General features: G+C 36.8%; 1 protein-coding gene across 8 annotated transcripts in view; it reads left to right on the top strand.

The window, feature by feature from the left end:
- The first annotated feature begins 1,042 nt into the window (after nt 1–1,042).
- The window catches only part of TASOR (transcription activation suppressor), a 49,238-nt gene continuing 22,309 nt past the window's right edge, over nt 1,043–27,971 (top strand). For 6 of the 8 annotated variants that reach the window (XM_079935579.1, XM_079935577.1, XM_079935578.1 and 3 more), the window contains exons 1-11: nt 1,044–1,759; nt 9,524–9,669; nt 11,881–11,973; nt 12,705–12,777; nt 13,196–13,287; nt 13,775–13,936; nt 15,585–15,709; nt 17,856–17,887; nt 18,623–18,728; nt 19,599–19,702; nt 19,783–19,886. In XM_079935579.1, the coding sequence (XP_079791705.1) occupies nt 1,432–1,759; nt 9,524–9,669; nt 11,881–11,973; nt 12,705–12,777; nt 13,196–13,287; nt 13,775–13,936; nt 15,585–15,709; nt 17,856–17,887; nt 18,623–18,728; nt 19,599–19,702; nt 19,783–19,886 (1,365 nt within the window). In that variant the 5' untranslated portion in view covers nt 1,044–1,431. Of the gene's footprint in view, nt 1,760–9,523; nt 9,670–11,880; nt 11,974–12,704; nt 12,778–13,195; nt 13,288–13,774; nt 13,937–15,584; nt 15,710–17,855; nt 17,888–18,622; nt 18,729–19,598; nt 19,703–19,782; nt 19,887–27,971 lie in introns of all 8 variants that reach the window. The other 2 variants (XM_079935576.1, XM_079935580.1) reach the window with 1 other exon arrangement.

Raw genomic sequence — 27,971 nt, 5'->3', positions numbered from 1 at the left:
ATTGCAACACTTATTTTATTTTTTCTATTATCCCTGCTTTATTTATTTTTACATCTTTATTGGAGTATAATTGCTTTACAATGGTGTGTTAGTTTCTGCTTTATAACAAAGTGAATCAGTTATACATATACATATGTTCCCATATCTCTTCCCTCTTATGTCTCCCTCCCTCTCACCCTCCCTATGCAACACTTACTTTAAATTGTGCATAATAGTATCTCCCTAACATCTGTTGTTGTGAGGATTAAATGTACATAGTATGCGTAAATCGCTTTGTCCAGTGCCTAGCGTACAGAAAGGACCTAAGAAATATTACATTTTCTCTATTCACCATAACACAAATAAATAGTAGTTTCAACCTAATCGGTGTAAGCTGTTTTAAAGGCCTTCTACTTGACTGTCAAGTTGTTTTAAGGGAAAGCGATCGCTTGCTGTATATTTTTTAACGTGGCTGCAGACGTTTCTATTTTTTTTTAATATACACGCACTTGAGGAAAACTGAAACACCAAAGGGAAATCTAAAAGCCAGCAGCCCCTCTCTCCTCAAGCTCCCCAGAACCAAATCCTGTTAACATTAGGCTATGAAGTCAAATCAAAGGACCAAGGTATCGACTGTTTGCTGGAGGCGTGCCACTGGTTCTAACCCCTCTAGATAAAAGAGGGGGGTGGGTGGGAGTAATGTGTTGTAAAGGTGCAAGATCCGGTGGGAACTGCAGGTCGGTGAAGTGGGCCCCCGAGGCTTTCATGCTCTTATCTCTTATCGCCACTCCAGGGCTTTATATGCACGTAAATATTTCACAAAGCCGAGATCGTCCCACAACCACTGCCTCTGTACTGTCCTGGCCGATGTGAATCGTGCGCGGAGAAGCCGGGTAATCTTGCCCGTAAAGAGACGACGCCTGCGTTCTCGGGACCTGGCGCAGCGCGCCTCCCTCGCCTGCAACACTGGCCGAGCGTGGTCCGGGAACTCGCAGCTCGTCCTGAGGCCCATCCACCCCGCAGCCGGCCGCGGCGTCGAGGTACTCTCCAGCCGTTGCGGTCGCCCCTTTTGGCGGGCTCCGGCGCCCCGAGGCTCCACCCCCCGGCGCTGTCTGTCCGCACCCGCGGAGGCGGGCGCCGCGCCCCCATTGGTGGAGCGCTCCGAGATGGCCCCGCCCCATCCCGGCCCCGACGCCAGCACGTTGAGTGGTGGGGGCCGGCAGAAGAACTGCCCGAGCGAGGAGCGGCTCTTGGGGTCGGGCCGCACGGTTGTAGCGCCCGCTTTGGGGCCCCCGAGAGGCTGCTGGGCCGGGATAGCGGCCAGCGGCCACGGGGGGGAAGGGGGTGGGTGGGCTGAGAGCAGCTTGGCGGCGAAGCTGGCCCGCCACCCCTTCCCCCCACCTCCGTCGACCTTGTAGGCAGAAGCTTCCCGGCGCTCCTCACGCCGGCGCGATGGCTACTGCTGCGGAGGCGGAGGCCTCTCCGCCGACGGACGCGAACTGGGAAAGTGGCGGCGGCGGCGGAGACGACGAGCTGAAGCAGGCGCTTCCGGAGCTTGAGTCCTCCCCACAAAATGGCGGCGGCCTCAGCGTCGCGGAGCCCGGCGGCGGCGCCGGGCCTGAGGAGACCGCGGCTGCCGAGGCCGCCCCGAGCCTCTGCCACGAGCAGCCTCAGGACTCCTGTGAGGCGGGCGCGGCCGCTCTGCCCAAAGGCCCCGAAGAGCCCGAAAGACCCGTTAGGAGGAGTTTTCAGATCCCCAGGAAGAGCAGAGAAAAGAAAGGTGGTGCTTCCCCTTTTTCCCAACCCCTCTTTCTCTCTCCCCTCCATCTTTTCATTAGAACCTCTCTGTCTCCTTCCCACACCCATCCGAGACACGTAAACACGCATGCAGCGCCAGCCGCCTCTCCCCGCACTGCCACGGCCGCCCAGCTGCTGCGCTTGGTGCGAGAGGAAAGCGGTGGAACCACGCTCCCTGCTCCCCCTCTCCCCGTGGAAGTTGGAAGTAGCTCAGGTTTGAAGCTTGTCCGTAAGGCTGCAGCTCCCAGAGAGGAAAGATGGTGCTCGGCGCCCCTCCCTCCCAGCCCCTGAAGGCAGAGAAGCTGATGTGTCCTCCTAAGGATGCTTCTGAGAAGTCTCACTGTGGAAATAACCCGTGGCCGTGGATTCTGGGGCTTTCTCCAAGGCCATTGCGTTGAGAGGACCACAAGTGCTTCTCCCTGTGGAAATTCTTCAGCTCTATGCGTCTACTTGAAATTTGCTCGATGTCAGCGTCTTCCCTTGTTTAGACATCTCCGTTAGATGTGATTCATGCACACTGCTGTTTGCCATCACACTTCATTTCCATGTAGATTTTTTTTTCTTGTTTTTGAAGCGCTAGATAGGGCTGTCTCTAAATCCAACGTTAGTATGTTTTTTTCTTGTATTTGAGAAGCTTGGGAAGGTAGGTTCTTGGTGCAGTAATTTCCCTGTGGAAAAAAATAGAGGTCAGCTTATGCCCAAGAGTCACCAACTTGATCTTGCAGATGAGAGAACTTCAGAAAAATATTTAAAAGTCCAGTCTGGTTTTTGGAACCAGTATGGGAACAGTTAAATGAAGTACGTTACCTTTTTAAAACTTAATGCCGTATTGTGACACCTTTCTAATGGAGGAAGTTATCGTTTTCAATTCTTAGAAAACAATTTTTGACTCTCCAGCGATTTGGGATACTCTGTCTGGATTTAGTCAATTTAAAGCCTCTTTTTGTTTTAGTGCGTGGTTCCGTTTTTTCAGATTTACTTTGGAAAGTAATAGGAATTTTCTTATTTGCGGAAAACGTTTTTTATTTGTAACTTGAATCTTGGTAAAGAGACTCTTGAATGAAGCATGTGCTTCCTCTTGCCATGTGCATAACCAGCTACATTTGCACACCTGAAATTGTTAGCCTTCTGTCAGTAAGATACAAATAAAGTCAAATTGTTAATTTCTATTTGGATGATAAAGCCAGGGAAATCCTTGGTGTGAGAAACCATGTTGAGAAAGATGAAGTTATCTTTTGTCCACTAGCATGCAGAATGTTTCTAGAAGTATCTTTTAAGTGAGTTAATGTAATACATTTTAGGGTTCAAGAGAATTCTTGTATAGGTCAAGGTTATCAATCCTTTTGGTTTAGTTAAGATGTAGAGTCTATATGAGGAAAATTAGATTTCATCCTGAGTTATCAATTGGTAGAGAATAGGTTGGAAGTAGATTCAGATGGGCTCTGGTTATAGGATCGAAGTAGGAGGTTGAATTTTTTTCTTTTTAAAAAATTTTTTAGCTTGATACAATTTTGAAGTCAGTTTTTTTAGGGTTTTAAGCAAAACAAAGCATGATGTACCTCCTTTTAATTTTTGATAGGACCAGGAAATTGGCATAAAACCCATTTGGGTTGAAATGTGGGAGGGCACTAGGAAATGTTGAAAGGCACTGTTTGCATGTGTTTTTTTTTTTTAATTAGATAAATCCAGAGGTTGCTGTAAAATAGACCTCATTTGAACACATTAAAAGTAGATAATAATTGAGGAATTAGGAAATATAAAACCTAGTTGTCTTTGTTTTCTCCCCTGAGTCTGATGCTTCTTTGGGGGAAATTTGTTACCTTTCTCCTCTTAGGGAGGTTTTGGTAAGGAAAATATAACACAGTGGACTTTTTTCATGTTTCGTGAAAGTGAGTAATTTTTAACTTGTCTAAATATTTGCACACTTAGCAGCAGCTGTTCAAATAGTGCAATAGCGATCTAAATAGCACTTTTAAAACTTAAATAAGCAGCTTTTTACCATCATGGACTTCATCCTGTCCAACCTGAAAGGAGTTAATACTTGGTGATAGAATTTAATAGAAAAATATAACTTTTCATTAAAAAAATGCTTTATCAGAAACAGTTCGGCAGGTACTGCTAGTTTCACACTTGATCCCAAGATAATGTCCTCTTGGAAGACTTGAAAGATATCACTTTATGTATAGGATTTGGCTAGGTATTAGTGGTGTGGTCATCTGAGTCTTTTATCATGAATATTAGATCATTTTCAGTAGATACCTCTGCTTGAACTTTTCAGTATCAAAGGTTCTGTTGCATTCGTATTTTAATATGGCAGACCTTTGCTTGTGACTGCTTTACCAGTGAAATTTAAGATTAGGACTCATGTTTTTGGTAGCTTAAAGGTAAATCTTTGTGAGTATAACTTGACTCAGTTCTTTTATTGGTCTTCACAGTAGCATAACATCCAAAATACTGCCATTCTAATTAAGTAATGATATTGACAAACATTTTATAGTGCTTAATAAGTTACAGGCATTGTTCTCAGAAGTTTATATGTACTAACTAAATCTCAGTAATCCTATGTGGTAGGTACTATTCCCATTTTACAGATGAGGAGACTGAACTACTGAGGTAAATAACTTGCCCAAGGTTACACAGCTAGTAAATGGTGGGGTTGGAATTTGAACCTAGGTGTAGAGTACTTCTTATTTCTTTTTTATTGTAGAAAAGTTTTAGTTCACTTAAAAAAAATTTTTTTTAACAACTATTAAATTTAGTGATGTTTAGTATGTCTTCATCCCTGGGGAATTTTGAGATTCCAAAATTATGTTCATTAGAAAATTAACACATTTAATAAGTACTCACAGATTAAGTCATCTGTTGACTAGAAGAGTAAGATTTTACTCTTTGTGATCTGTGTGCTATTCTGTTTACTTCTTGGCTGGGCTACTTTCTGTACTGTAAGGAGTCACTGTTATATTTAACCGAATTGTGGAATTGCACTTCGTCAGTAGATGTTTCACTATTGCCTTCTTCTACTCTAAAATCTGATAGTGTAAGTCATCAAAAGTAAATTAAAATCAGTAATTGTATTTGATATAATTTTTCCCTCCAAAGGTCTTGGGAAATGAAGTAGTAATGATGCACTTTCTGGAAAATGTTTATTGGTTAATGCTTTATGTAGGGCACAAGATTAATTGCTCTCGTGCATCTGCGTCTCATGCAGGTGCATCACAAACTAAATGCTCTTACGCACCTACATCCATACTGGTCTAGTTCAGGAAAATTAAAGGCCAATTCTCCTCCCAAATCCCCATCTTTTCCCACAAAATTTGGAGTTGTCTTTTTGAAGACTTTGGGGTTGAGTCTCTTTCTTAAGGAAATTTACATGATGTTTTAGTAGTTGTATATGAATGGCTTGGTTCTAAGCACCACAGTTTTCCCTACATAGAAGTAAATCAGAGCAGGAATGTACAGGCAGAATCCAGTCATCCACATAAAACGTTTGATAGGCGCATATAAATTCTAAGTAATGGAGGTAAAACTTTCTTTGATGTATTCCCAGTCCAAAAAAAGTCAAGTTTCATATTATCTCTCTAGATCTCTGCTAGAATGTTTATTACTGATTCTGCACTATGTTCAATCATGAGTAGAGATGAATCACCCATTCCTACAGTATTATGTCTGTAGTAATTTTATTAGACTGAAGAAAAATGATTTTTAAAATGTCTAAATTATCATGAGGAACAAATGGATATTCATTGTATTTTAGTCATTAATATCCATAGACATCAGAGAGATGGATTCAGAGAGTATTGCAGACCAATGAGATCCGCAGCCTACTCTTTGCCATTTCCTTTTCTTCCATGAATTACTTTAAATTGGAATGTATATTTTGGAATTTGCCTTGGTATATTTTTATAACGCTGGTCCATCTTTTTTTAATTTTAGCTTGTTTTTACACTTATGATTTTTTTTTTTACATATACACATAAACAATACAAACACAAAGAGTGGCATTGACACTAAATGAGTTGGTAAAAGTAGTTGAGGAAAAATGTTCCTTTGACTAAGAAACAAAGCTACTATTTGGTGACCTTAATTTTATGTCTATTCCAGCTGCTTAAGTTTAACATTTAATTCTTAGTATGTTTTGTATGCTACCAGTAATATAAAATACTCAATTCTAGTTGTGGTTCTGTGATATAGACAGTCTCCTCATTTGAATTATAAATCTCCAAGTGCCTTTGTAAGTCTTTTCTTGAATCCCATAAAAACACATCTATAAAAGGGACTCCCCTGATGGTCTAATGGTTAAGACTTCGTGCTTCCACTGCAGGGGCACAGGTTTGATCCCTGGTTGGGGAACTAAGATCCTGCATGCCATGTAGTGTGGACAAAAGAGAAAAAAAAATGATGAAAACACATCTATCATCAGTTTTGTCAATAGAAGAGCCTTGTGAATTATCAGAAATCAACTCAGTAACTATCTTTCTGACATGAATTTGATGGAAGCACTGTAAATAAGCAAAATTACATGTTTCTTAATGTCTGGAAGAATTATTACGACTGCTGTTAACCTTTATAAACCAAAAAAGGGTGTTAGCTATGGCTTTTGGCCCTGTTAAATGCAATAAATGAGAAAGAAATACTAAGAAATGAGATTCAAAAGAAGACATAAGAGGGTAGAAAGAGCATTCTAGACATCAAATTCTTTTTCTTTTATTGCTAATTTCCATATAGCTAATATAATTTCTTGGTCTAAAATGAGGAAACAATTCTGTTTTTCCAGCTCTTGGAATGATTTGTTTCATCACTTATATTCAGCACTTACATATACATGTTTTACTTATAGTTCAGGAAACAAGATTTGCAGCTAGGGAGCCTTATTTTGAATTCACACCTGCCCTATTCACGTATCAGCCTTGGGCCAAGTTAACTGTTAGCTCAGTTTCATTTGTGAAATGGGCATAATGAACTTCATAGGGTGGTTTCGATGATTAAATGAGATAATGCATATAAAGCTCTTAGTACAGTATCTGAAAAGGAATAATGAGCCACTAATTGTTAGACTCAAAAATTGTCAGAATCCGGAGAACAGTATATTGGATTCTGACTTCCTATGTGAAATGGATGATAAATATATAAAATGTTCTGATCCCCTACGGGTAGTTACAGGTTTATTTATTATTATTGCCTCAGTGATGACCCATAATACTGTGATGTATATATGTTTTCTTTAAAAGAAGTGACAGAATGTGTTGATCAGGTATGTCCTTTAGAGGATTATTAAGGACAAAATAGACCACCAGGGAATGTACATTCAGAACATAAACTGGTTATATTTCTAAACTACTATTACCAGCACATTGACTTGAAATCTTTAAAAATAGCTACAGCATAATTTTATTCTTACAGAAATTGATAATTGGGAAGAAAAACTAGAAATTATAACTTTGGCCTAACTAGTAAAGCCAACTGAGATATTTGAAATATAAAATACCTACTAGGACACAGGTATTGTTAGACCTAAAATCTTGCACCTTTTTCTGTATTTTTATTCACAAGAATTTTTTTCACACTGGCAGTCTAGTTGAGTATTACTTGAGGTGACTAGGACATTGCTTTGGAATGAAACAAATGTTAAGTACTTTTTTGAGAATAATTTGAAAGTTAATGTCTATATAAATTTATATGATTTAACTTGAATCTTTCACTTTTGGTTAGATTGACAGTGGAAATAGTGTTGGAATAGCTTAGCTAAGGAAAATGATTTCATTTTGTAGATTGTAAAATTTCATAGAAATTTAAAGCTACTTCTTTTGATACTTCTTTTTGTCACATCTTTAGATACCTGAAGTCACTTGTTAGTTTAGAAACATAAAAATCAATCATGCATAAAACCCAACTTTAAGAATCATGCTTGGCTCATTTTGGATGGGAAAGCCTATGAAAACTTCCACGTGCTGTTTTCCCTCACAAGTTTTTCCAGTTTAGTTGGGGACAGACACAAAGATAAAACGTTTTCTCCTACTGTATTCTATAAAACAGATTTGAATTGAGAGAATGGATGTCTCCGTTTTTTGAGCTTTCGTTTTGTTTTATATATCACTGAATGGTTGAATTTGTGAGACCTAATTTAAAATGACAACAATCATATTTTGGTAGTTTAGAATATATTTGTATTCAATATAAAAAAGTCTTGACAAAGTTTATTCTCATCTTCACTCACTCAGTCATTCAGCTTGGGGCCAGTGCCCCAAGAAAAGGTAGAGTAATGAACAAGGCAGATATAGTTCCTCCTCTCATGGAGCTTACAATCAATAGATTATTGAGTATATCCATCTGCTATAAATTTTATTATAGCACACTCTGTGTTTAGTAGTTCTTTAGTTCTTTTTGAGTGTTTTTTTCCCCTGCTTACTCCTACTGTCTTTATTGCATTATTATAAGTATGTTGATTTTATCCCGCTGCCACCTTTTTTAGTGTGCAATTCCAAAGTAGTGGGAATCATTTGTTCTATACACATTCTCATTGAAAGCTACATTTTTACAGGCACTTTTGTAATATATACATGGTTTGGTGGATGAATGGATATGTCATTTGACGTTATAGGGAATACAGTAAAAACAGCTGCTCTTTAGTACCTTTGAGAGTATGTACAAGTAGAACACCGCTTTCAGTAGTGGCCTAAAAGTATTTTGAATGACATTTATTGACTCTATATATAGTATCTTGAAAGAAATTAAGGTAATAGCATATAACATAAGTTCTATGAATACTATCTACAGTGAAAAATAAGTGGTTCCTTTTGGTTTGGGGAAAGTATATATATAGACTTGATGTTTTAAATTTATAACTTATTTCATGCGTAAAGTGGAAATTTGAGGTTATTAGGCTACTGTTTGAAGAACAAATTGTATATTTCACTTAAGTATTTTAAAAATTAAAGGGAGTATGCAGTAGTTGGTGGAGTGGGGAATAAAAACTTTTACTGTTTTTCTTTGCACCAGATGCTGTGCTTAGAGCCTTTTCCATGTGTTGTCTTATGTGCCATATGGCATATAGTGGTTATTAGGATAGCTGGAGTTCTCCTTTTTACTGAAGAAAGTACCGAGCTTGTTTTGTTAAGTCATTGATTTACCCAAGGTCTCCCACAAAGCCAGTAAATGCTAGACCTGATATTTGTGTCCTGTTTTGTCTCCAAAGTTCCACATCTTTCCATTTCACCAAGTTTTCATAGTAAATATCCTCCTACTTTATATTGGTAATACAAGAAGCTAATGGATGCAGCATATTTTATTCTAACTTTAGTATTAAAAACCAGATAGAATCATTTTATTGTATAGACAACTAAGTGTCTTAAATGTTTTTATCCTTTTACTTATGGCATAAGCATTTCATTTGCTGAAATAAATGGTCCTAGACATACTACCTAAATGTAACATAAAATAGGAGTTGAGGCAAGTTGAGTTTATGCACAGGTTCTTATGAGCGTCTTTAAGCAGTTTAGGTTGCCTAGTGTAGCATCCCCTAAGTTTTGCAAAATTGTAACTTCCTTTTCTGCATGTGTAATGCCAGATGCTCGCTGCTGAAGAGTTTTTTCTTTAATGAATTAATAAGTATCTCTTTTGCATATCACAAAATAAGATAGCCTTGATGCTTTTTTTAACTTTATTTAAAAGTTATATTAACAAAGCCACAAAAATATAAAAAACTACATTTAAGATGGAATCTTAAAATTAATACTGTTTTTTATTTTAGCACTTTTTCAGCCATTAACTCCAGGCTCTCGGGAATTTGAAGATGTTTTAAATATTCTCCACTCATCTTACCTTGAACCAACTTCAGTAACAAATTTTAACTACAGACGTGCTTGCTTGATACATAATGAGCTTTTGGAAAAGGAGGTATGTTTTTTTTTTTAATTTATTTATTTTTATTTATTTTTGGCTGTGTTGGGTCTTCATTGCTGCGTGCGGGCTTTCTCTAGTTTCGGCGAGCGGGGGCTACTCTTCATTGCTGTATGCGGGCTTCTCATTGCAGTAGCTTCTCGTTGCAGAGCATGGGCTCTAGGTGTGCGGGCTTCAGTAGTTACAGCATGCGGGCTCAGTAGTTATGCCTCGCGGGCTTCAGTAGTTGTGGCATGCGGGCTCAGTAGTTGTAGCTCACGGGCTCTAGAGCACGGGCTCGCTAGTTGTGACGCACGAACTTAGTTGCTCCGTGGCATGTGGGATCTTCCCGGACCAGGGCTCGAACCTGTGTCCCCTGCATTGGCAGGCGGATTCTTAACCACTGCGCCACCAGGGAAGTCCAGGAGGTATGTTTTAAATTGTGCTTTTTGTAAGATTCTTCAGAACCAGTTAATAGCCTGGAACTTGTTTTACTTTCTTCCTTTTCTTTAAAAATGCTAAAGTTCTTAGGAAAACCAAATTATGGAGGGAAAAAACAAGTTTTAAATGGCATGTTGTTTTCCCTAAACACTGTTGATATTGCACTACATTTATCTGTTCTCTTAAATTAACGTGTGATTGTGTAAGATAACTTCTTTTACTAACAATGAATCTTAAGCATAGGGATAGCTTATTGTATAATGGCTTAATTGTAAATTCATTACAAGGCTTTTTGCTCTTTCAAGGTGTTAGTTAAATGGAATCTCTAAGAGCATATTATGTCTCAATTGGAAGGTTAATGAAATACAATACTTTTTTTTTTTTTTAGGATATGCTTAATTTTTTCCCCAGTTATTGCCTGGTAATTGAGTTATCTTAATATCATTAGTAGAAATTCTTAGTGAAAAAGTGAGAACAAAGGGGAATAGTTGAGCCTGTTAGGTAGTGAATTTAAGTTTCATATACAAATTAGAATCTTTTTTTGAGTTTTGATTTAGGAAAAGCCATAATAATCCTGAGGTAATACAAATGAGATGTTTAGAAATATTTGATGTGTATATTGCTTTCTGATGTACATGAAATACTATTAATTTTGTACTTTTATAGGTTGGTTAATCTAGTGCTATGAGAATTTAACTTTGAAAGGATCCCTAAAGTGGATGAATGTTAATGGTTCCCAGAGGAAATTAAAACCTTGGTAGTTTGATGTGGTTTCATGATATGATAGGGATTATTTGTTAATTTTATATGAAAATTTAAAGATTCATTAATTATATTATTGAAGATCGGTAATAGCCTGAACATGGCATGTAAATCTGTTAGGTATGGGCTCCATATCTATTTGCTTGTATCTAAAAGTGAAAGCCAGCAGTTTAGGGTGACTTACAGTTCAGATGTACTTAGATCAAGTCACTCTTTTATTCTGGAAATGGGTATGGAGCATGGCTTATGTACTTGGCACTGAGAATATAATTATAAAGAAATGAAACATTTTTCCTTGTCCTAATTGAGTTTATAGTCTAGAAGTTGGTCATTAAACAGAGATTTATTAAACCACCTATATGCAGTGCACCATGTCAGGTAAAATGAGAGATCCAAAGATAATCAAAAAATGAACTTAAAAATCTATGGGAGGGCTTCCCTGGTGGCGCAGTGGTGGAGAGTCCTCCTGCCGATGCAGGGGACACGGGTTCGTGCCCCGGTCCGGGAAGGTCCCACATGCCGTGGAGCGGCTGCGCCCGTGGGCCATGGCCGCTGAGCCTGCGCGTCCGGAGCCTGTGCTCCGCAACGGGAGAGGCCACGGCAGTGAGAGGCCCGCATACTGGGGAAAAAAAAAAAAAAATCTATGGGAGAGTTGGAGTGTGGTAAGATTTTAATAGAAATTTAGTTAAGATTGTTTAGCACTAGATGCTTATTTGACTATATTGTAAGGATAAAGATCCAATTATAATGGGAAAAAATGAAGTGTAGAAATTACAGGGAGAGAAAAGATAATTTCCACTTTCGTGGATATGGATTTTTTTTTGCCATGCCTCGCGGCTTGTGGGATCTTAGTTCCCTGAGCAGGGATCAAATCCGGGCCCTCAGCAGTGGAAGCGGAGAGTCCTAACCACTGGACCACCAGGGAATTGCTGATTTGGAATTTCTTAGAAATAAGCTTCCTGAAACTCTTAGCTTGAAAAACATAATCACATACTAAGGAGTCGTTATAGATTTAATTTCATTTAGTTTACAGAAAAGCGAAGAGAACTGAAGTTTGATGGTCGTTTAGATAAAGAACTTTCAGAATCCTATGCATTTCTGATGGTTGATCGGTATCAGGTAAGTGAACCCATTTTATAAAAAACAATTTGAAAGTGCTTCCATTGTAAGTTACCTAAATTTGCAATTAATCAATACTTGATTTTTTTTTAACATCTTTATTGGAGTATAATTGCTTTACAATGGTGTGTTAGTTTCTGCTTTATAACAAAGTGAATGAGTTATACTATACACTTGATTTTTATAAACTAACAATTTTTTGTAGAAATGGAAAAAATGGCTTAGTGCAAGGTATTTCATTGTTTGTAATTTGCTTTTCAAATATGTTCATTTTTTCTTTGATCAAACCTAATTTTCCCCCCTGGAATGTGCTTGATAGTAAATAATTTTTCCTTTATTAAAGTAGATTATCTTCTATATTACTGATTATATGTGCTGGGAACTATTTTTACTCCTTTGATCAAAGATGTTTAGGTGGAGTTAATTTCTCTTTAAATAGTTTGCCAGGACTAATTCTTTCTAAAAGGAGATGTTTATATATATGAATGGCATGAATTCTAAGTATATGTCAGACCTGGCATAAACAAAAATAGATTACAGCTATGGTTACATTGGAAGTGTATGCCAGTTTCACATTGATATTTAGTCATAAACTAGCATGTATATGTATAATTTCTGTAACATAAAAAAATATAATTTAGAAGCTTGGATTTTACTTAAAACAAGTTTACAAACTGTCTTTTCACATTTTTAATGTATTGACTGTAAGATGAAATGTTTTGTTTATTTAGGTTCAGAGCATATGTGAAAAAGGATTACAGGTGGGCCAGTCCAAAATAACAATTCTTGGCAGTCCTTCCATGGGTAATCTTTTTTCTTTTTTCATTTACCTACTACTAAGTTGCCCTTTAAAAATATATTATCTAATTTCGCTGTTGTCCTTATAATTAAATTCATGTATGCTTTGTCATGTTCCCAGAAAAAGAGACTAGTTTCAGGTTCTGCAATGAAAACCAGTTTTATCCTTTGTTTCTGATTTTGCATACTTCCAATTAAACAAGGGTTATCTTTTTTTTTAATGTCTTAGTCTAGTTCTAGTGATTTTGAAAATTTTGATTTTTCATGTTTTTTCTAGTTTTATTTTTTGCTTTGGTTAAATATCAGCTATCATTACATTTTTTTAAAGGTGTCATACCTTTTATCTCTTATTATGTTAAATATTTGGACTTTTTATATTTGTGTCCATATTAAAACAAAACTTTAATTTTTCCCTCTTTGCTAGGTGTCTATCTTTCTAGGTATGCTGATTTATTACAAGCTAATCCTTTGGAAGCTGGGGCAGTGGGCGATGTTGTTATTTTTAAAATAATGAAGGTAATTTCAACTTTTACATTTCATATATCAAAGACAGCATTTGACTTGGATTTTAGTCGACCCTGTCTTTAGGGGTTTGATTGAATTAAAAACCAGTGCTTGCTTGTGTTTGGCATATAAAGATACTTTTGAGAGTGGTTTGCCGTCTTTAATCTGAGCTTTCTGAGCTTTAGAGTTTGCTTTCCTTTCCAAAGAAAAGAATGAAGAGAGGGAAATATGTTGAGAATGTTATTTAAGCTAGTGAAGTGTTGTGAAGAAAATTTTTATTTCCTTGTATTAAATTCAAACAAGCTTTTTTTTTTTTTGGTTAACTTTTTCTTACTGCTTCGATATTAGTAAAAAGTGTTGGGTATTACTTTATTACCAGGTATTAAAGGAAAAAGCTGTTGTTATAGGTAATCTATATTCAAAGAGTTATTCTATAATATTAATGTTATACAGTCAGTAATTAGGTTTTGGTGGACTTAAAAGGTTTTCTGTATTTTAGGGTAAAATAAAGAGTATATATGACCCGATGGGTGTAAAAAGTTTGGAATCTATATTAAATAAAAGTGCTTTGGACCCAACACCAAAGCATGAATGTCATGTGTCGAAGAATGCCAATAGAATTACATCACTTTTGGCTTATAGAGCTTATGAGCTTACTCAGGTAAGTACCTGGATCCATTTTAGTGTTATGACCTCATATCAGTTTGTCACTAAGTCCTTTAAAATGTCTCCCTTTCAGTTCTCCTTGCCACCACACTAGACTCTGGTTTCCACTTACCACTGCTAGACTCCAGTGACTCTCACTGCTGTTTGTTCAGTGTTTCCAAGATAGCTCAGAAACGTAACAGTGGCCCCCCCTTAGACTTACAGTGATATTCAGACTCCTTAGCCTAGCTAGCTCTCCCTGCCTGTAGACTGTGACCTCCAGCCTGTTTTTTGTATAATTCCTGCCCTCAACGATCTCATTTCCTCTTGAAGCCTTGGTTTCTCCTGGCCTAGAAAGATCCTGTCTAATAAAATATTACTCATTCTTTAAGGTAAAGTTAAAGCCCCTTGAATTACCTTAATTCATATCACTTTGTATTATTGATTTGGTAGATATTTTCTATTTTTATTAGTATTTTTCTAAAATGCAAACTTAGAATTCATTCTTTAAGTTTTATTCAGATGTAATTGATTTATAGTAAACTACACATATTTAAAAGTGTAGTATTTGATGAATATCAGTTGTTGTGTTTTTATATGTTGTTTGACTATAATGTTACTCTTTTTAACAAATGTATAAAAAATGTGAATGGATCTGAATGGATTGTATGTGAAAAGTGGTGGTGCTAACCTCCCTGGAAATGTTCTTTCTTTTTCTTTTCTTTGATTTTTACTTTATTTACATAAAATAAAGTTTATTCTTGCTCTTTTCTTTTTGAAGAATCTCAGTGGGCAAGACCTGTTGTTGGCTTTTAGCAAAAATTATATTCACCAAAGTCATCTGGGCTGACTCATTTGATTACCTTCTGGACAGTAGTATTAGTAGATATGAAATATAACTATAAAGTAGTTACTGGTTTTTCTAGCAGAACTTGTAAATTGGCTTGATGTTTCCAGAAAAATTCCAGGCATTTTTAGAGCAACAGCAACATTATTGGAAGTTTCCCAAGAGAATGGACTTTGAAGGACAGTGCTTTGTTTATAAACTAGGGCATTCTTTTTAATGAAAATCCCTAGACTGCAGGTCAGAAAACCCTAATCTAATGAATGTTGTGAATAGGTGAAGGGGAGAGGCAGATGGATAGGGTAATAGGAAGAGGTTCAGCTGCCTTTGTCATCTATGTTTGTAATCTCCGCCACCTCCCCTTTGTTGTTTTGTCTGCAGTTGGAGTCAAAAAAGTGTTTTTCTTTTGAAATAATGAGCAAAATGCTAGGTTTGCTTGAGATTGTGTTCTTAGTATTTTACTGTTGTATCAAATTGGTTTTTCTGGGCTGCCCTGGGAGCTTAGGCTCCATTTGTTTCATTTTCATGAGGAAATTTGTTGCACATTCCCACTGGTCAGTTCTTCAGAAGTAAACTTCTGGAATACCTATTAGCATCCTGGCATCTGGTATATATATAGAAGCAGAATATTTTATATCATACAATGAATATAAAGTACAAATTATTTTAATTAAATTGACAAGCAGTGCTTAAAGATATTTTTCATTAAAGGTACTTAAGTGGTATTGTGTTTCTCAAAAACCAGGCAGGTAATTGTAAGATTTCACTGTCTACTTCTTGCCTTCTTAAGGAAGTTAATTTTGCATTTTCTTATTTTTAGTATTATTTTTATGAGTATGGCTTTGATGAGCTAAGGCGAAGACCGAGACACGTGTGTCCATATGCAGTTGTGTCTTTTACTTATAAAGATGATATACAAACTCCGAAGTTCGTACCTTCATCAAGGTAAGACTCATGAATTTTAGACGTCATCCAGAATGGTCTTATATCACGTATCCTGCACTTCTGAGTTAGGAGGAACGCTTTGTATTTCTTCCCATTTTTTTTTCCTTCTCTTGAAATTAATTAGATTTATGAATGTTCATGATGACTTTTAAGAAGTCAGTTAGAAGGACAGATACTTAACTGTGTGGAAATAAAAACTAAAATTTACTTAAACCTCACTGGTTAACCTTTTTTTCCCTGATATTGAAGGTTTGTGTAGCTGCATAAATGCAGCTGTTTTTTGGGGGTTTTTCTTTTTGGCCATGTCACGTGGCATGCAGGATCTTAGTTCCCTGATGAGGGATCAAACCCGTGCCCCCTGCAGTGGAAGCTTGGGAGTCCTAACCACTGGACCACCAGGGAATGCCCAAATGCAGTTTTGTTTGCTTGTTTGATTTTGTTTTTTTGTTTTTTGCTGTGCTGTGAAGCACGTGGGATCATAGCTCCTAGACCAGGGATCGAACCTGGGCCCTCGGCAGTGAAACCACAGAGTCCTAACTGCTGGACTGCCAGCGAATTCCCCCAAATGCAGTTTTTAAAAGTGAAATTTTGTGTATTAGCTCTCCTGGAAATGGGGAGCTTCTACAAATCCTCAGCCCCATCTCAAACCAGTTAAATCAAGTAGTTATGAAGGAGCCTAGGCTGTGGTAGTTTTTACACACTTCCAGGTGATTCTAATGGTCAGTCAGAGTTAATTATGAGTTAATTGATGATTTCTTACAAGCTCTACGATAAGGTGACCAGGTACAAATCAGTTTCTTTTTTCCCCCCCATGGGGGTGATTCCAGAAAATGTTTTGGCAAAATTGAATGAGTAAATTTACAGAGATGTAGGTGAAACAGTTAAATATCTACTTATTTTTACTTTGAGTTCCCAGATTTGAAGTCATGCGTGATATCTATTAATTTAGAAATACTGCAGTTTTAAAAAGCCACATTTCATGAAACAAACATTTTTGAGGTCAGCCTTTTTTTTTTCTTTTTTTTTTTTTTTGTGTCCCCTTGCATTTTTTGGTGTGTCCCCTGCATTGGCAGGTGGACTCTCAACCACTGCGCCACCAGGGAAGCCCTTTAAGGTTTTAAGGTCAACCTTTTAATCAGTTTTCAGATCAGATTGTCTTCATTTAAGTTGTTTGAGATGCAGCACTTTTTTTTGGTCAGTGAATAGCCCTGGAAACCATCCACAGCCACAAGTACTGATCTGCATAATATCCTGACAGTTGTGTTTTTCTTTCATTCTTTTTTTTTTCGGTGGCTCTATATTTGTGATCTCCATGATACATTTACTATAGTGCCTTCAACAGTGATTTTTAAAAGACACCCAGCACTTAATTATAAGGTTATACCCCTAGGAATAATGATTGTCTGTTAATTTTCTTTGCCTCTTTGATTTGATCTGTTGACCCTCCATATCATTTAAAATGAACATCCTTGTTGTACCTTGAATGCTGCCATGAATGCTCCTGCCTCTGCATTTGCTATTCCTCCTCATTCCTCAGTTAGCTGCATAGTTTACACTGTCAGTGAGACCTTCCATGATTTTTTTTTGAAACCTATGTACCCTTAGTTTCTTTCTTCCATTTTTTCCATAGCACTTAAAACGATCATCATCTGGTAAACTATATACTTACTTTTTGATTGTTGTCTGTCTTCCTTATGAGACTGTAAGCTTTATGAAGGCAGGGATTTTGTTCATCCCTGTAATTCTGTTACCCAGAACTGTGCCTAGTAAATAATAGAACCTTAGTAAATATTTAAGTATGATTGAGGCTATTTCCTCACATCTCATCACCAAAATAAAGTAGTTGACCGAGACTTTAAAGGACTATATTCTCTCCTGATGGATATTTTTGGGAAAAACAGCTCCCTTAAATTTGGGAAAATATGGTAATTTGAGCCAAGTAAGTGATTCTGATTTCTCTGAGTAGACTTGGATTTATTAAATGTTGTAACAAGTAATTTGTTCTTCATACTGGGAGGGAAGGATTTAATTCTCTTGTACAGTATCCCATTAAAAAATAGCATTTCTATCAATGCCCTGAATGTTAACTTTCATGTTGTTAGAAATCAGTAATATTTCTTTTTTCTTTTTAAAAATTTATTTGTAGATCTAACAGCTTTAATGCAGATAGAAACTCAGGTAAGATTCTTACATTTCTTTCTTTTAGTTTTATAAATCGAAAGAATAAGTATGTAGAGTAAAAAAATTAATAAGTACTTTGTTTTATTATTATAATGAATGAGAATCTGCAAAGTATGAAAAAGCTCGAGGCCATGTTATGATGTAGCATCAACATTTGGTCATCCAAACATAAGGTCTCCTTTGAGAATCTGCTGGTACTGTGAATAGACCAAAGAATTTTAGCACTTTGTTGATAAAGGTAAAAAATAGAACAAGTTTCACAACTCAGCCTTTTAAAAGTATTAACTTCATCAGAGGTGTAGAATTTAGAAGAGAGAGAAGATTGAAAGCAATATTGACACTTTCTATCTTCAGATTTCTCTGTGATGAGAAGAGCGCAAGTGGAAGCTGCAAGACATTGTGAGGGATTCATGTAGTTAACTGGATTTAGTATAGTCTCCTTTGGGGGTCATAGGAGGGCAGTACTGTATTGTCTTTGCTCCTCAGCTTTCTGATATGAGGACATTTAGGCAAATAAATTTGTTATTCTTTTCATCTGGAATAATTTTATAGGGGAAAAGATACCTGAAACAAAAATCCTAGTATTTGAATTCCCTGTAAATAGAAATGTCAAGGTTTCTTTTGGTGGTTCTACTTAAACTGTGTTTCTGGATGTTTTTCCCCTTAGTTCTAGTAAATATTTGCTTCTGGGCTGCCAAGAGGCTGAGTTGTGTCATTATTCTTTTTATTTAGATAAATTTAACTACACGTTGTGGAAAGGACAGCTTTTAAATAAAGGAAAGCTTTTGTGTTATATTTCTCTGAGGTCAGCCACTCGTGCTTTTTTGCCTATCAAGCTGTAAGTATGTTATATTACAAGAAAATAGCAGTTAGTAGTTGCTAATTATTCAGTTCTTACTTACACTTAAAATTCCTTTTTCTTACTTACATTTAAATTTTACTTTGATCCATAAGAACTTACATATAAACAGTGGTTTGTTTTAAAAAAGATTGATTTGATAACTTTGGAAACTTAGTTGGCAGAATGAGCCCTATGCTTTTCTGTCTTGATTTGCAGATGGGCTAAATAGTTATACACATTTATGGCATAAGATTTTTTTTTAAATATTAAAAGTATTTTTCAAAGTTTTGTCCTAATTAGATATATTTTTCATTTAGCAATTTGAACATGATAGACTTAAAATTTATCAGTTCTTTGTTGGAAACAGCTTGATGTGGTGAGTTAAGTTAAAATTTATATGCTGTTTTCAGTCCTGTGCAACATATGTTGGAATAGAAAGGTTTAAAATGATCTTTTGCTACCACCACAGTAAACATTATGGGTCCCCATAAATGGTTGAAGATTAATTTAACTGTTCATATTTGAATTGCATTTAATAAAATGGCAACTTTTTATCTTTTGTGGTTAGTAAAATTGGTATAAATAAGGGTTAGTTTCTGGCTTAAAGATGGAAGGTTGGTAATATTGCTGGACAGTCTAGCTACCTGTACATATATCTGAACTGCCCAAATCAAATATCAAGTATGATATTCATAAATATGCTCTTCTGTATTCCATCAGGATACTTGTGTGTGTGTGTGGGTTTGTGTGTGCGTGCGTGTGTGTGTGTGTGAGAGAGAGAGAGAGAGAGAAGGAGCGAGAGAGAAAGAACGTTGCTAGAGTTAAAAATACAGGTAAGGCAAATACGCCTTTTCAATTTTCTTTCAGTCCTGAGAAGTTAGATGTTGAAACAGTTATGAGTATTGATCATCTGAAACAGAAAATCCCTCCAGCGCTGTTTTATAAGGAAACTTACTTAGGTCCATATGAAGGTAAAGCAATTTAATTTTACTAAAATATATAAGAAGCAGACTTGATTTGAATATTTACTATGTATTTTTTCCTATGTCAGTTTTGAAGAATGGAATGTATTGCAGCCTCTATGAAGTTGTAGAAAAGACAAGAATTGGAAGTAACATGGAAAATTTGCTGCAAAAACTAGAGAAAGAAAAACTTGTGAGTGAAAGGTTTTAAAATGTTCCTCATTCTCCCTTAGAAATATGCATATTAATAAGAGATTATGATAATATTTCGGTTTATTTCATTTCTGCCTCTGAAAATACCGTAAGGTCTCTGTTTTTGTTGCTGCCATTTGGTTAATGTAATTTGGTGGCTTTTGGTACTTTCTTTTTAGCCACGACACTAGATCCTCTATAGACCAGTCTTTCCCATGAAGTATCTTTATTATATTTTGTGACTGTGATATTCAACAAATATTTATTAATTATCACTTTTTTATGCAGGGTATATAGTTTGGTAAAGAATGAGGCAAGAGGGCTTCCCTGGTGGCGCAGTGGTTGAGAGTCCGCCTGCCAATGTGGGGGACACGAGTTCGTGCCCCGGTCCGGGAAGATCCCGCATGCCGCGGAGCGGCTGTGCCTGTGAGCCATGGCTGCCGGGCCTGCACGTCCGGAGCCTGTGCTCCACAACGGAAGAGGTCACGGCAGTGAGAGGCCCGCATACCACAAAAAAAAAAAAAAAAAAAAAAAAGAATGAGGCAAGAGACTCTGTTTTCCTGGATTATGTGATAAATGGAGTTACTCAGATGTGCTTTGTTCCAGTAGAGACAGTGATATATTTGAAGATTCAAAAAGAACAAGGCACTTGGTGAGGTTGAAAGGATAAAAACACTAGAGTAGTTGGGGGAAAGTGGTAGAACATGAGGCTAGAAACGTGTGTAGGGGGCTGTATTCTGCAGTGTCGTTCAGGCAGTGCTCGAATGTTTGGACATTTGGACTTGATCCTATAGCAATGGGTTTTAAAGAGTGGGATGAGGTTTTAATCGTGTATGCAATGTGATCAAATCTGTGTTTTAAAAATTTATCTTGGTTACTCTGTAGAGAGTGAATTGAAGCGGGGAGATGATGTAGGAAACTATTACATTTAGAGGGTAATGATAGGTTGGATGAGAAAAGAAAAAGGAGAATGATTTAAGAGATATTTACTAGGTAGTATCTAATTTAGTAGGTATTGAGTATATCGAGTTTGGGTAGAGGGATTACTAGGTCAGGCAGCAGATTGTGATGGATTCAGGAATGAATGGAAAATGAATACGTGATGCTAATATGTATAATTTAGCTGAAGGAGAGGAGGTGATTGCAGAGGAGAGTGGCTATTCCAAGGTTTCTGTTAACATGAGGTAGGTGAGCTCATGTTTAAATGTTGATGGGACATTCCAGTAGAGAGGGAGAGAAGTTTTTTTGCACAAGTATGCCATTTAATACAAGTTTTTTTTTTTTTTTTTTTTTTTTTTTGCGGTACGTGGGCCTCTCATTGTTGTGGCCTCTCCCGGACGCGCAGGCTCAGCGGCCATGGCTCACGGGCCCAGCCGCTCCGCGGCATGTGGGATCTTCCCGGACCAGGGCAGGAACCCATATCCCCTGCATTGGCAGGTGGACTCTCAACCACTGCACCACCAGGGAAGCCCACAAGTTTTCATCTGTTGACTTCTTTTTACTCCTCATTTTGTTGAGCCTCGGTTTCCAGGTAGTCACACGGAGAGTTGTATCAGTGATTTTCAGAACCTGCAACTTCATAGATGGCTACGTAGAATTTTGTTGTATGCGTATATATTTGCTTAACCAATCCGTCGTTTATATTTAGATGGAGGGTCAAATTATATACAAAACTCATAGGCAGAGTTTGTACACTTGTGAATTGATGGACACCTAGCAATAACTTTTTGGGACCAGCTAGAAATCTTTAGGTAGGCATCTTAGAACACACACACATGCACATTCACCTACATGTGAACATACTTTTATATTTATATTTGCGTTTCTTGTTTTCCTCCCAAAATTTGTCTATGATACAAGTACTCCTCATGACCAAAATCTATTCAGTTCCTGAGTTCATAAAGTGAAAGTTTAGGTAGTAGGTTTGGATATGGTGGGATATTGAGTTATCCAAATCTGTTCAGTTCTTGAATTTCAGAGAATGAGTATTGTGGGTCTGGACAGTGAGGAGTTTATCAGAAAAGTACAGTATCTGTTGAGTGCCTAATAGTGAGAATCAGTATAGGAAGGATACTGGCATTTTGTTTTTCACCTGAGCAAGTGTTATATTAGGTTTGTGGAGGACTGGGTCTTCCCAGAATCAAGAAGTAAAGTAAGATCTTAGATCTTAGAGGGCACAGGCATTCCATAAGGTTACACTACATGAATCTAACGAACTGACGTACTTTGTGTGGCTGCCCCCTTTCCTTCAGACCCCGCTGGGAATTATTCTAACTATAGCTACTTTCTTCATAGTTGTCATCATAATGGGAGGTGCATTGGGGACTGTTGGGTTCTTAATAATTTTATCCTGAATACACACAGGAGATGTTCTGGATCAGAGAGAGACTTAGTCAGTACCTCACAGTAAGTAATGAATGTGTTGGCTCTCTTTTGCCCTATTTCCGACCCTTAGGGCAATGCATCAAGACTCAGGTCAGTTATCCTATGCAAGTAGTTGGACACTCAGTAGGCAAGGGGTGAGGAAAATGATTTTTCTTTGCTCATGAAGGGAAGGAGACATCTATCTCCCTGCCCTTCTGGAAGAAGATATCCTTGAAAATGTAATGAATATTAACTCCAACCCTTTGATGAATAAATGAAATCTCTTCAGGAGCCAGTTAGCCCTCTTGGACCTAAAGACATCTCCAAGTTCCTGCGACCCATTTATTCTTCCTTGAAATGTAATACCTAGGGAGATAGATCTCCAGTCTTCTGGAATTGTGGGAGTTAACCTAGGAACCTAATCTGTACTGTAACCTTTTGTGTACTCACTTGGCACTTTCAGGGAGATAAGAGAAATTTAACTATCCTTTTAGATCAGAGCAATTAACTAGGTAATTGGCTATAGATATAATTCTTAAGGTATGTGAAGAGTGAAATATTTCTGGGGGAAATGTAAACAGACATTTCCTATCTTTATATCATATATATTTCTGCATGTCAGAAGGCTAGGGCTTTTTGCAGGAACACAGAATTCAGGGAAGTGGTATTTTCCCACACGGGTATTTATAAAATAAGTAAAATACTGAACTCTCTTTCGGTTGGTTGTTAGTCAAATTAACTTTTTTTAAAAATTTTTATTGGAGTATAGTTGATTTACAATGTTGTGTTAGTTTCAGGTATATAACAAAGTGAAGTCAAATGAATTCTTAAAGCTAACTTTAGTATAAGAAAAAGTATAAGAGAAATGTCCCTAAATTTGAATATTGTCTCTGCTGTGAACATTTTGAGTCTCTCCTGATGTACATATACAAGATAATTTTCTCTCAAGTATAGATCTAGTATATTAGATTTATTATCTGTAAGTAGAATTACTGAATCATAATGTATTACTGGCTTTACAAAATAATGCATTTTATTTCAAGTGGTTGTACCAATTTATACCCCCAGTACCAGCAAGTTCCCATTAATTCACATACTCATAATTACTTGGTATAGTCAGACTTTGGCAAAATCTTGCCAATCTGGTGGGTATAAAATAGTATCTTATTGTGATTTTAGCTTGTCTGTCCTGAAATATGATGAGTTGATCATCCTTTCGTAAGCTTATATCTTTTAATGTTCAGCTGCCTACCTATTTTTCCTTTTGAGTGGCTTGTGGGTTTTTTTTTGCTTTGAAGTATGGTTGATATACAATATTGTGTTACTCTCAGGTGTACAGCATAATGATTCAGTATTTTTGCAAATTATATTCCATTATAGAGTGGCTTGTGTTTTCTTACTAATTTGAGGATCTTCATGTATATTTTGGGAACTAACACTCAGCTGTGTGCTACAATTGTTTTTCCATAATTTACACTTGCCTTTCTACTGTATTCACAGTGTTTTTTGAAGGATACATGTTCATAACTCTAATGTAATTGAATTTGTCTGCCTGAATGTTAAGTACTGTTTGTGACTTAAACTTAAGAAATCTTTCCTTGCCCCTAGGTCTTATAGGTACTGCCCTATATTTTCTTTTGAATATGTTATGGTTTTGCCTTTGGCACTTAAGTTTTTAAAAAATATATGTATGTGTATTGTTTTGTTTTTTATTTTTGTTTGATATAATATAGGAATCCAACTTCATTTTTTCCCCAATATGAATAATAAGTTGTTCCTGAACCATTTACTGAATAGTCGATCCTTTCTGCACTAAGTCTTGATACCAGGTACGGCAAATTGCCCCACTTTTTTCATCCTTTTTGGAGTGTTCTGCTATTTGAGATTTAGCTTCCCCCCACCACCCCAATTTTAAGAATCAGCTTGATTTTTTCAAAAAAATTTTAGGATCAGCTTGTTAGCTCCTTACTCCCCTCCCCCACAAAAAAACCCTATTGGAATTTTAAAATTGGAATTGTATTAAATCTGTAGATCAAATTCGATACTGTCTTATCCATGACAAGATTATCTCTTTACTCCTTTAGGGTATTCTTTTAACAGAGTTTTATAATTTTCTGGATACAAGTCTTGCTCATTTTTTGTTAGTTTTATCCCCAGACATCTTATTTATTTATTTTTTGTTGTAAACAGTATTTTCCATTTCAGTGCATTTTCTGTTTGTTGTGTATATAGAAATGTAATTGATATTTACATATTGATTTTATGTCAGATCAGTCTATGAAATTTGAATAATTTGTTCAGTTTTGTATGTTATTTGGGATTACTATATAGATCTCATTATCTGGGAGCAACATTGTTTTGTTTTTTCCTCTCTAATCTAGGATCTTTAGTATGATGTTGAATAAAAGTGGTGATTGTAGGCGTTCTTGTCTTTTTTTATATATATAAATTTATTTATTTATATATTTTTGGCTGCGTTGGGTCTTCGTTGCTGCACGCGGGCTTTCTCTAGTTGCGGCGAGCGGGGGCTACTCTTTGTTGTGGTGCGCAGGCTTCTCACTGCAGTGGCTTCTCTTGATGAAGAGCATGGGCTCTAGGAACGCAGGCTCTAGAGCGTAGGCTCAGTAGTTGTGGCGCATGGGCTTAGTTGCTCCGTGGCATGTGGGATCTTCCCGGACCAGGGCTTGAACCCATGTCCCCTGCATTGGCAGGTGGATTCTTAACCACTGCGCCACCAGGGAGGTCCCATTCTTGTCTTCTTGATCTTCAAAAGAACATTTATAACATTAACCATTAGTAGGAAGTTTGTACTAGGTAAGAAGTTTGCTTTAGGTTTTTCATAATTAATCTTTATCATTTTAAATTTTTTCCTTCTTTATTTTTTAACCATGAATGGGTTTTGAATTTTATTGAATTCTTTTTTTTTTTTTTTTTGTATTTATTGAGATGGTTACATGGTGTATTAGTCAGGTATCATCAGAGGAACAGAACCAGTTGGATATGCAGTTGATACTTTAACAGCATTGGTTTGTGCAAGTCCATTTGTATGCAAATTTTTTTCAGTAAATATGTACTACAGTACTACATGATCCGTGGTTGGTTTGATCTGCAGATGCAGAACCACAGATATGGTGGGCTGACTGTAAAGTTATAGATTTTCAGCTGCGTGGGGGTTCCTAATGCCCACATTGTTCAGGGGTCAGCTGTATACATATAGAAAGAAATCTATTATAAAGAATTGCCTTGCACAGTTATGGAGGCTGAAAAGTCCCAAGATTTGCAGTTGGCAAGCTGGGGACCCAGGAGACCTGATGGCATAGCTCCAGTCTGAATCCAGGTGTCTCAGGACCAGGAGACCTGATGTCTCCTGATGAAGTCTGGCAGGCTTGAGGCCAGGAAGAGCTGATATTTCACTTAGAGTTCAAATGCAGGAGAAAAACCAGTGTCCCAGCTCAAAGGCAGGCAGGCAGGCAAGAAGAATTTCCCTTTACTCCAGGGAGGGTCAGCCTTTTGTTCTAATCAGACCTTCAACTGATAAGACTCACCCACATTGGAGAAGGCAGCCTGCTTTACTCTGTCTATCCACATGTATATATATTTAACTCATCCAAAAATACCTGCAGAAACATCCAGAATGAAGTTTGGCCAAATATCTGGACACCCTGTGTCCCAGTCAAGTTGACACATAAAATTTATCATCATGAATAGTATTTATCCTGTAAACTTAATAAGATGAATTATATTTATCTTTTTTCAGTATTAAACTATTCCTGTGCTTCTGGCTTTAGAATACCTTCCCCCATTTTTTAAAAATACTTGGTTTGTTGTGTGAATGTTTTGTTTAGGAATTTTGTATCTGTGATGATGAGTGAGATCGACCTACAATTTTTCTTTCTTATATTGTCCTTATCTAGTTTTTATGGCAAGGTTATACTAGCTTCCCAGAATTGTAAGTGGTGTTTCCTCATTTTACAAAAGATGGATGTATATATGATGAAAGGAATCTATTCTTCGTATGTCGGGTAGCACTTAGCTGCAAAACTGTCTTTAAAATGTTTATGGGTTTATGATTCAAATTTTTTAATAGAAAACTGAGGTTTTCTATTTCTTCTCAGGTCAGTCTGGATATATTATGGGGTTTTTTGTTTCTTTAGGAAATTTTCCATTCTATGTTTTTAAATTTATTGAGCTAGAATTACTTTTATAGTTTTTTTAATAGCTGCTGTGAGTATTTTTGCAAGTAGTATTTTCGTTAGGCTGTCTCTTACTAGTACTTTTCACCAGAGGTTTCTTGATTTTATTCATCTTAAGAACCAAATTTTGGTTTTGATCCTTTGTACCTTTGTTTTCCTGTTTTATTAATTTCAGCTGTCAGTTTTAGTCTACTTGGGGGGCGGTGTTATTTAGCTGTTTCTGACTTACTATGTTAGAAAAATGGGCAGTGAACTTGAGTTCTAAGTACTACTTTAGCTGCATTCTACATGGGTTTTTTTTGTTTGTTTGTTTGTTTGTTTTGCGGTACTCGGGCCTCTCACTGTTGTGGCCTCTCCCGTTGCGGAGCACAGGCTCCGGCCGCGCAGGCTCAGCGGTCATGGCTCATGGGCCCAGCCACTCCGTGGCATGTGGGATCTTCCCGGACCGGGGCACAAACCCATGTCCCCTGCATCGGCAGGCAGACTCTCAACCACTGCGCCACCAGGGAAGCCCTACATATTTTAATATGTGGTATTTTCATTATCATCCAGTTCTAAGTAATTTTTAGTTTCCATTATGATTTCCACTTTGTCATATGATGTACAGGTATATTTTCAAATTTCCAAATGTATGAGAACACTTTTTTCTTCTTCTAATTTAATTCCATTGAAATCAGAACAGGTAATTATTTGAAATTTATTGGGATTAAAAAAAACAAAACTCTGTGGTCAGTTTTTGTACATGCCCCCTCTATATTTGAGAAAAATGTGTTTTTTTTAAATGTTAAATCCTGGGGACATAATTCTGGGTTGACAGCTATTATCTCTTAGCACTTTGACTGTATTTACTGTGATATCTTCTGGCTTCTATTTTTGTTGAGAGGTCCACTCATAGTCTAATGATGTTTTCTTTGTAGATCATCTTTTTTTCTGGTTGTTTTTTCAGTTTTTTCTTTTTCTTTGGCGTTTTGCAGTTACATTAAATATATCTAGGTGTGGATTTCTTATTTATCTAGCTTGGTATATATTGTCTTCATATTTGTAGATTTATAGTTTTTTTTCTGGAGTATTGTTAGTCATTATCTCTGTGATTATACTTCACTCTTTTTTGACTGCCTTTCTAGGACTCTGAAGCATCATGCTGTTCTCAGTGTCTGTTAACCTCTCTTGTGTTTTCTGTCTTATTCCTTTGTACTGCATTCTGAGTAATTTCATCATAGCTATCTTCTAGATTACAAATTCTGTCTTTAGTTGTGTCTAATTTGCTGTTGATTTTCGATTTCACAGAAAATATTTTTAATTTCTGAAAGCTATATTTGGTTCTTTTTGAGGTCTGCCTGACTTTTTTTTTAAAAAAACAGATTCTTGTTAATTCTTTCAGAAAGACTTATTGAGTACCTGTTGTGTACCAGTGACTGTTCTAGGAGGTAGAGATTATATTCTGATGTTCCTTGCTATTTTTTAAAATTGCATCACCATTTTAGCCGTTTTAAAGTGTACAATTCTGTGGTTTTTACTAGATTTACAAT

This window comes from Stenella coeruleoalba (assembly GCF_951394435.1).
Source record: "Stenella coeruleoalba genome assembly, chromosome: 10".
NCBI lineage: Eukaryota > Metazoa > Chordata > Mammalia > Artiodactyla > Delphinidae > Stenella > Stenella coeruleoalba.
Note: the sequence above shows the minus strand (reverse complement) of the source record. Positions and strands in the feature narration are given on the sequence as shown.